This window comes from Otolemur garnettii, unplaced genomic scaffold (assembly GCF_000181295.1).
Source record: "Otolemur garnettii isolate 467f Iridium unplaced genomic scaffold, OtoGar3 scaffold00020, whole genome shotgun sequence".
Classification (NCBI taxonomy): Eukaryota; Metazoa; Chordata; class Mammalia; order Primates; family Galagidae; genus Otolemur; species Otolemur garnettii.
In genome coordinates, this window is record NW_003852415.1 from 5,565,971 (window position 1) to 5,576,092 (window position 10,122).

Here is a 10,122-nt window from a genome sequence, read left to right on the forward strand (position 1 = left end):
GAGCCACTACTGTTGTCTTGTCAATTTCTCTATTATACAAGAGAAAGTCAAATATCTTTCCTGAAAAAGATATGTGAGTATTTTAGTTAGGGTTGATTATATATCAAATGTAAAATTAGTGTACACCATCCCTATATGGGAGTTTCCTAAGCTATGTGAAGTTCCTAGACTTTTTAAAATTTATTTTATTTATTATTATTTTTTTAAGTTCTAAGATATGAATATCAACAATGGTTAAAAAAAGACTGTAACTATATCATTATAAATGTTTGTGTTTTTTAGAATGTTTAGAAATTTAGGTTGATTTGGAAAGAAGAGTATTTTAGGAAAAAATGTATTTTTTAAGATTTTCTGTTATGCTTGTAAACATATAATTATTTGATACAAATTTCTGTTCATATAATTAGACCAATATAATTAAATCTTCCTGTTTACTTTTAGTTGAATTTTGAATCAAAATGACATTTGAAAATTTTCCTTATGAAAAAGCCCAATCCTTACATTACAATGTCATCCCTCTGTGGCTGTAGGTTAGAAATACCTTATTTAAGTCATTCTTGTGAATCCAGTGACAGGACATACACCCATTACCCCTATCTGGGCTTACCCCCTTCCATAAGAACTTAGGTGGGTGGGTGGTGAATTTCACAAGCTTAGGTTAAGACTTTGCCCTGCTACTCGCTACCTGTGAGATCTTGGGTAAATCACCTAACTTTCTGTGCCCTAGTTTACTTTTCTGAAATCCTTGCTTTCTGACTCAATCAACAGGGAAAATATTTAATTTTGTAACTCCCTCTATCTCCCTTAGGAAAAATCATTCCCGTTTTTTCTGATTCTTTAACAATTTTCATTGAAGTTGCTTCATCGGATGCTTATTGAACGTATATCTTAAAGCAGTTAGTACAGCGTGCAAACAGACTAAGTGCTGTGGAAGCTGCATCCATTGTTACAGTCCCTTTCTTATGTGTACAAGATTCTTTTGTATCAATAGATGTTTAGTGGGAGGCATTGTTGTAACTCTTCTTTTGTTCTACCCCAAGGCATGTTTCTCTAATTCCTTCCTTTTCTTCCAAAAAACAAAACAAACCCCAATGAATTCCAAGTAAGAAATTATTTGCATGAGCCGATATTGGTAGATGTTAGGGGTAAATGTTTAGAAGAGCCACTTAGCTTTAAACTCCAAGACAGTGACTTTATTTCTTTTGTTGTTTAATTCTTTCTCTTATTCTATAATATTCTCTAAGCCCTCACTCTATACCAAATACTTATCAGAAATCAAAGGTGTAAATGCAAGTCAGGCAGACAAGACTTCTGCCTTCAAGGGGTTTACATTCCAGGAGGATGTGACAGACAATTGAGAACTTCGTGGTACTGGCAAGAACTGTCATACTGACCAACGGAGCAGGGTAGAGAGCCCAGAAATAAACCCGCACATTTATGGTCAATTGATTTTTGACAAAGGTGCCAAAGATGAATGACGGAGAGGGGACAACCTCATCAATAAATGGTGTCGAACCCTTATCTCACATCATATTAGAAAAACAACGCAAAACGGAATGAAGACTTAAGCCTAAGGCCTGAAACTACAAAACTCCTAGAAGAAAACACAGGGGAAATGCTCCCTGGCATTTGTCTTGGTCAAGATTTCTTGGATACGAGCTCAAAAGCACAGGCAACAAAGGGAACATACACAGGATTGCATCAGTCTCAAAACCTTCTGCACAGCAAAGGAAAACAGCAGAGTGAAGAGACAATTCATGGATTCAGAGGAAACGTGTGCCAACCTGACATCTGATAAGGAACTGTTATCCAAAATATATATGAAGTACCACTCAATAGCAAGAAAACAAATAAAAAATAAGCAAAGCACCTACATAAATATTTCTCAAAAGAAAGCATACAGATGACCAACAGATATATAAAAACAAATTCTCATCATCACTAACTATCAGAGAACTGCAAATGGAAACCTCAGTGAGGTATCTCATACCTGTTGGAAGAGTTATCAGAAAACTAAAACTAACAAGTGTTAGCAAGGGTGCGGGGAAAAGGGAACCCTTGTGCACTGTAGGGACATATATTAATTCAGCCATTATGGAAAACAGGTCGAGCTTCCTCAGAAAGCTAATAGTATTACCATATGATCCAGCAATCCCAATTCTATGCATATACCTTAAAGAATTGGAAGCAGTATACCAAAGGGATAACTCCACTCCCCTGTTCATTGTAGCATTATTCCCCAAAGCTAAGAATTGGAAGCAACGTAGGTGTCCGTCATCAGATAAATGGATAAAGTGTGGTACACCTACATAATTCTGCCGTCGGAAAGCGCGAAATCCTGTCGTCTGTAACAATGGGGATGAACCTGGCAGGTACTGTGCTTAGTGAAATAAGGCAGCCACAGAAAGACAAATCCTTCATGATCGCACTTGTATGTGGAAGCTAAAAGAGTCAAACCCATAAAAGTAGAGCAGAATGATAAGAGGCTGCGGGAGGGGGTAGGTGGGAAAGGAGATGCTGATCAATGGGTACAATGTTTCAATTAGACAGCAATAACCTTTAGCAATCTAGCACACAGAATGGTGACTATAATTAATAATAATTCACCATAATTTCAACGTTGCTAAAAGGATAGATTTTAGCCAAAAAAGAGGCAATATGTAAGGAGTCAGATTTATTAATTAGCCTGATTTGATCATTCCACATTGCAAATATATATTAAAACATCATCTTGTATCCCATAAATATGCACAATTATTGTCATTTTTAAAAGTTGGCAACCCTATGAACTCAACCTTGAAAGGAAGAACAAGGTTAGTCCCAGAGTCATGAGAACTTAATTTAATTACAGGCCATTGTAATATAATCGTTAGGAGTTAAATAAACAGGGAGATATGATAAAGAGTAAATGTGATGTTCCTTAAATAGGGCAGTTTGGAGAAGCTAATCTTGAACTTGAACTTAAAGAATAAGAGTGAATCAGTCATTTGAAAATCTGGAGAAGGGGCCTTTCAAGCCGTGGACCCACTAGGAGCAAAGGTCCTTAAAGGTAGGGGTGGTCAAGTGTTAGACTGGTGGTCCTGGGATCTGAGCAGGTGTCAGAATCCCCTGGAGGGCTGCTCCGGCTCGGATTCCTGAACCTGCCATCCGTCAGCAGGTTTGGGTGGGGGCTGAAAGCTCTTTCCTCACAAGCCCTTACAGGGGTCCTCAAACTTTTTAAACAGGAGGCCAGTTCACTGTTCCTCAGGCCGTTGGAGGGCCGGACTGCAGGCCCTGGGATGAGTTGGCTGCTAAGCAGGACAGGCAGTGGCAGCAGAAATACCCGGAGGGCCGGATAAATGCCCTAGGTGTGCTGCATGTGGTTTGTATTTATTCATGAAGGGTGGAAACAGTACCGGGCTGTAGTTTGAGGACACCTGCCTTAGCAGATGCAGATGATGGTGGTTCCGGGGTAATATACTCTGAGCATCGCTGTGTTAGAACGGATGTGAAAGGAGAACGGGGTGTATCCCTGCGAGTGGGGACAAGCGATGGGAAATGAGGCTGGAGAAGGACACAGGGCCCTATGAGCTCGACCTTGAAAGCAAAGTGCAAGGCTAGTCCCAAGTGATGAGAAGTCCTTAAAGTTCCTGATCGTCCCTGAAATGTTCTTGCTCTTGGTTACAATGCCCTCAGTCTCCCGGGATCATCTGCTTCTCCGAGGCATCCGCCCGATGAAGCATGTGAAACAAATTCTGTGGAATCCGGAAATAGCCTCCAGTTTCCCCTAGATTTGATTCCTCACCAACTTTTGACAAATGAGAACACTACCTTGCAGAGCACAGGCATGCCCTCGCACTCTGGTTTCGGAAATGAGGCACAGGCCAGTCAGAGGTGGCTCCCATGCCCTTCAGCCCAGCATTTACGGAAGCACTTTCCTGCAACTCCACGGGAGACGTGGTGTAGCAAGGACACAGCACGTGATTTCTCACAGCGAGTAGCCTCAATCTTTCGGTGATAAAAAAAAAAAAACGTAGGGCCTGTGGCTTAAAGGAGTAGGGCACTGGCCCCATATGTCAGAGGTGGTGAGCTCAAACCCAGCCCCGGCCAAAAACTGCCAAGAACAAAAATGTAAAGACATGAGATAATTTGAGAACTGAAGAAGCAGAGGGTCGTGTGATGCGTGACAAGGCGCTAAATTGAATGTTGTCTTACGCAAAAGTCAGTGAAGCAGGTAATAATTGCCGTGGCCACGAAAAGGGGGAGAATTGTTGCTGGAAGCGACTGAGGAATATTTCCTCTGGGGAAGGCGGTTGGGCTGACTCTTAGAAAATGTTTAAAATTTTGGCCGTAAAAGCCTTTGTCTTCAGATTCAATCAACATGTGAAGACTCATTGTGTTTTCCCACCGTTTTTGCTTTCTGCTGCCTTTCAAGGTAAAGCCTTCCATGTGTTGCTGATTCTCCGTACAATTGAATTACCAGCCCATTGTCTGGGGAGAGCTGTTTGGTCAGGGAGCCCCTGCAGACTTCTCGGAAGCTTTTATCCTTTGAAAGAAGCTGTCCTGATTTGCCATTGTGAATGAAACTCGTAGGATACAATGCTCAAGTTTAAGACCCACTGAGAACACCACTGTGTCCCCCCTTTCATCTCTACCTGGGGGATCCACACAGCAAATAGGAAACCCAGTGGCAATACTGCCCACTCCTACCCCCACAGCGGGAGCAATTGTCTTGAACTTTTTTATGTCCTCTCCTAATAGCTTTGTCTTATGCGTGGTGGCCTGTACTGTTTCCACCCTTCATGAATAAATACAAAATGTCTTGCCTGAAGACAAACCCTTGGTAATTATGTATCTCTTTGAATGTTGGCACTTCCATTTCCTTAGGACCCCGCCTTCCTGCTTCCATTTCAATATTCTGTGCCCCTGTGAAACTTTGCTGGCAAATTGTGAAGTATGAGGTTGGTGCAATGGTTATATCTATTTTTCCCTCGGTCGAGTGCTTTTATGCGTTGGTTCCTAATATATTTGGTGAGTCAAAGGACTCACCCCTTTACTGAGTTTCTCTGGGAAATTCATGGAGTGATCTTTAATATTAAGATAATTGTTGTTCACGCACATCATCCCAAAGGTATAGGTTTATCTTGTATCCCAAAGCTAACGCAGGAAATAATAATAAAATAGAGAGAATGATGGTAGAGAAGTAGCGAGCTGACCTAAAGAGGGATGTTACTGGCGTCAGTAGGAGATCATCAGCCTTTTCTAAAAGATTTTGAGAATCCCTCCAACATAGGTACGCTTATTTATAAATTATATACACGTATCATTGTTCTTACATATTATTCACCTATGAAAGACGCAAGATAGAAATAATATAGAATAAAATGAAAAAGGAACACAATTTCTAATGTTTTCTTTTTATATTTCAAATAGTTCTCTTTTGCATCCTCTGGTGTATGCATGCTTGGCTTATGAGACTCTGCTTTTAAAGTATCTTGAGTAGTAATGCGGTGTAATATACTGATTCTTTAGGCTGCTTCAGGATTTTCTGGAAGCCTTTAAAAGCAGATTTATGCCTCTCCCCACCCCAATTTTTTTAATTTGGTAGGCCTGGAGGAGATCCAATCATTTGCATGTCTAAGTAATTTCCAGGTGATGCTGGTTTAAGGATTATTCATACCTTGGCTCGGCACCTATAGCTCAACCGGCTAAGGCGCCAGCCACGTACACCTAAGGTGGCAGGTTCGAATCCCCAGCCCGGACCCGCCAAACAACAATGACGGCTGCAACCAAAAAATAGCCGGGTGTTGTGGCGGGCGCCTGTGGTCCCAGCTACTTGGGAGGCTGAGGCAGGAGACTCGCTTGAGCCCAGGAGTTGGAGGTTGCTGTGAGCTGTGATGCCACGGCACTCTGCCCAGGGGGACAGCTTGAGGCTCTGTCTCAAAAAAAAAAAAAAAGGATTATTCATACCTTGAAAAGCACTGGTGTAGCCAAGAGCCTGGGGCTCCTGATCAGCCTCGGTCAGCAGGACGTCGGCATCCTTTAATTAGTAAAGGTGTAGCCTTAGGTAAATTATTTTACCTTTCTGAGCTCTGTTTTGAGAATCCGTGAAATGGAGGTAAACACAGTTTCTGCTCAGAGTCTTGGGAGAGTTCAGTGAGGTAATGTAGATACATTGCTAAGCACCCCTGCTCCTCATCTGCAAAACATGTTGACGGTGAAACTTTCCTCCTTTTCTTCCTCCTCTATTACCAGATCATCAAACATCTTTTTAATGCTACAGAGTAGACACGGGGACTTTTGGTGGTAGGATAAAACATTGTGCCTTAATTCTGAAGAATCGGGGGATGTATTTTTTTTTTTTTTTACCTGGCTAGCATTATACATTAAGAAAGACCACACTTCCCCTGAGGTATCTTTCTAGTTAATGGTAGAGATGAAGCTGTTTTGCAAAGTCTGCCCACAGAAGAACAATGCGTTCAGCCCTCTCCCTTCTGTGCGTAACTGTTGATAGTTTGTGGCTAAGTGCGTATTCCTGTCATTTTTTGTGTATACTGAATTCTTGTTGCATGAGATTGGTGGTTGTGTCTTTGACTCTCTGGGGGCATGAGAATGGTAAACTCCGGTGATGTTTTTTGAATTTGACTAATGTTTTAACATTTCTTTTCCCTCTGTTTTTCCTTCCCTGTCTTGTGCATTGCTAGGACCCAGTACCACCTGCCAGGAAGATTCCTGTGCCAACCAGGGCGTCTGCATGCAGCAGTGGGAGGGCTTCACCTGTGACTGCTCCATGACCTCTTACTCTGGAAGCCAGTGCAATGACCGTAAGTGCAACAACTTTTACGTGCTGGAACTTTCTCAAGATGTTCTAAGGTTTGGAGACACCTTAAGGGACATTGTGTAAAAAAGAAAAATGGCTCTTCTGAAAAATGTACAAGTAATTCTCTCCTCAGGGACTTAGAAAATAAAGGACTGCTTACTCTCATGAGAAGAGTAAGGGGTTGTTTCTTCTCGGTAATATTACATGCTCGCCCATCTGCTTACCTCCTAAGTTTTTCTCTGGGTTTGGAATAAACACGTGTGCCTGAGAAATAAACAAGCAAAAAATAATGACGCAGGCAATATTTTTATTTTAAGATTTCCGTTCTCCATTAATTAATCATCCGTTTAACAATTTTAAGACATTCCCCATTTCCCTGGCCTAGAATTTAGAGGCGATTTAGGGAATGTAGCTATTTTCTCTAAAAGTCTGAGTTCAGAGAATTTCTTACGCCTTCTAAATGACACAGACGGTCAGTGTTTATTATTTTTTTTATACTCAGAACATTTAAAGCATTCCTGAGGATCTTTCAAGTATAAAACAGAGATTCCCTCTAGCTAAATGTATTGGCACCTATTTGGTTTATATATATAGCTATTCTGTTTATACATTTCCATGTGTAAGTACATTTTATGTGTATATGTCTGTGTATTTGGTTCATATTAGAAGAGAGCGTCGTCACTGTTACTTCTGCCCACTACTGGTTCATTGATTTTGTTGTAATGGAAGATTGATTTCATTAGGGTGATCCTAGCACTGATGGCAGAGTCGTATTAGTGCAGTGAGAGCGTATAACTGGTGCCTCTGCTCCCTTCTCACACATTTTCTTAAAGATAAGCAAACATAAAATTTCTGAATATCTACTGTAAAGAGATATTTTTTTGAAAAGCCCTGACTTAGTGGGTCTTGCTGACCTTTCTAAATGCAGCCTTCACAGAAGACGTTTGTTTTAAAATTCAAACCATCTGACCTCTAGTATTTATAAAAAAGATGCACGATGCCATCTGAGCAAATAGGAAAGTCACGTGATCGCTCCCCCATGGGCGCAGGCACCAGTTACAGTGCTGTGTCCTCCGCGACTATTGGGTTTTCCTTGGTTTCTCATTTTTCAACTTTTTCCCATGTGTGGAGTTACATCTTGTAGTTTTTTTTTTTTTTCTATTTTCTTCATAGATTTTTTGTTCCATGTGTTCTTTCATCCTTTTAAGAAACAGCGAGGAGAAACAAGATGGGAGTTTGTCTGTATAGAGAGAAAACTATGATGATTCCCATTCCTCTCAATATGAAGCATATGCCTCGATAGTATTTGTCGTGAAAAGGATACAAATGTCTGTAGAAAATTTTGGTGTAAGATTGCTCCCGCCAAGTATTTTGGTATTATTGAAATCTTGTTTCCATATTTGTGATTTGGAAATATCGTTTCCCTCTGAAGCAGGTGGTTGTGCACTGATCCAGCGTCTTGGGGGATTGTGTTACTTGTTCTTTTCCCTTCAATTTGTCTGCATAGAATTCACTAGGAAGGCTTTTTTTTCCCTGTAGATGGTATGTTAATGCTTCCTTATCCTCACAAATTCATTCCTTATCACACATACATCCTACTCTGGGTAGGAAAGGGTCAGGAAGAGACTCTCCACACAGAAAAGGCAGAAAGGTAAGTTATTCTCACTGTGGCAAATACGTACAATCCTCGGAAGGTATGTATGTATTTTTCTGTTATTGATGAATTCCTGCCTGTTACCTAGGACAAAATGTTGTTTTCCAGTAAAAACCAACTAGAATTCTTCCCAGCTTTTTGTGCTTGTTTCTGATTTTATCTGAGAGCAGATTGGGTCTCAGTTCCGGATGCAGATTATCACATTATCCAACTTGGGCAACATCTTGGTCTATAAAGAAGCCCTACGATGAGGATGGGCAAATGTCAGCTTTCCCCTGGAGCAGGAGATTCTCATGCTTCAAAGGTGTTTCTAAGATTTCCAGGCTTAGGGTAATATATTTCAAATCGTATTCTATAAACGATGCAGTTGCATATTTTGATTGAAGATGACCTAAGAGCCCAAATCACTAACAAATTCTGCTGGTCTGGCCTCTGCATTCAGAGTGGCTTCTGTGATGGGTTAGCTCTATGGAGATGATGCAAGTACATCTCAATGGTGGGGTGTGATAAATGTATAGAATTCACATAGAGGATGAGGCATTCAGTTTGGATATTCATTTTTAATGAAATCTAACCCAATGTATCAAAATTATGGTAAAACTACTATATTGGATGATCCTGTATCCAGTGATATTTGAGGAAACTAGAAAATCAGCCTCACTGCATCATAGAACATTATTTTCTACATCATCCCTGAACCTTTGGGTTATAATTTGCTATTTCATCTCCCAGATATCTTCAAAATGAAGCTACTCATCTGATATTTTAAGTGCTTGCCTTTCTTAATACATTTTTGGTACATTAGCTTGTATCAGGATTTGAGTGTTAGTTACCAACAGAATTTAATAGGCTCATTCCTATCATGGGCAAAACAAGTGGAGGAAAATTGCAAAACCAAAAAAGAAGAAGGAGCAAAATAAGTTAATGGAAGAAAAAGGATGAAGAGAAGGGAAAATCACATGGAGTCGTGCGGAAGAACACAGGGTCGTAATGACTCCATGTGGTTTTTGCTTTTGTAACTTGCATTCCACACGTGGCCTGCCTTTGACCCGAGTAACAGAGATGGGTCATGGCATTATAAGTGTCATGCCGTCAAGGAAATCTGGCCTCTATCACATTCCTGGGAAAAGAATATTCTGTAAAATGATGTGTGTATCCCAAGTGAATTGTAGCCCGTAAAATGTGAACAGGTTAGAGATGTATTAATAATGGCAGAAAGCATTTTTTTTTTTTGTGGAAAATCTTTGAATGTCTCATTTTTCATGAGCTGTTTCTCAGGGCAACAGATTGATCAACTAATGAAATGAAAACATCTCAATTTATTACTGTACATCCAAGAATAGAAACTTGCTCAACTGAGAAATGGCTAGGTTTTATATTTTCCAAAAGAAGATACTTAGTCCTTCATGTGCAAAAAAGTTAATTATATCATGACTTGTAAAACTCTAAAAAGTGCCTGTATTTTAATGTTTTCCCTCCTAGCACTGGTTCTGTCACTGGTTCTGACATTTTTTTTCTTGCCTGTTTGCCAAACCTGATGTTTGCTTGACAATTTTAAGATGCTGTTACGGCTCGGCGCCTATGGCTCAACCGGCTAAGGCGCCAGCCACGTACACCTAAGGTGGCGGGTTCGAATCCCCAGCCCGGACCCGCCAAACAACAATGACGG

General features: G+C 40.6%; 1 protein-coding gene across 1 annotated transcript in view; it reads left to right on the top strand.

Annotated features, from left to right (window-relative positions):
- Nucleotides 1-10,122, top strand: part of NRXN3 (neurexin 3) — a 1,203,771-nt gene that overhangs the window by 358,211 nt on the left and 835,438 nt on the right. The window contains exon 10 of the mRNA XM_012803511.2: nucleotides 6,684-6,803. Coding sequence (XP_012658965.1) covers nucleotides 6,684-6,803 — 120 coding nt within the window. The remainder of the gene's footprint in view (nucleotides 1-6,683; nucleotides 6,804-10,122) is intronic.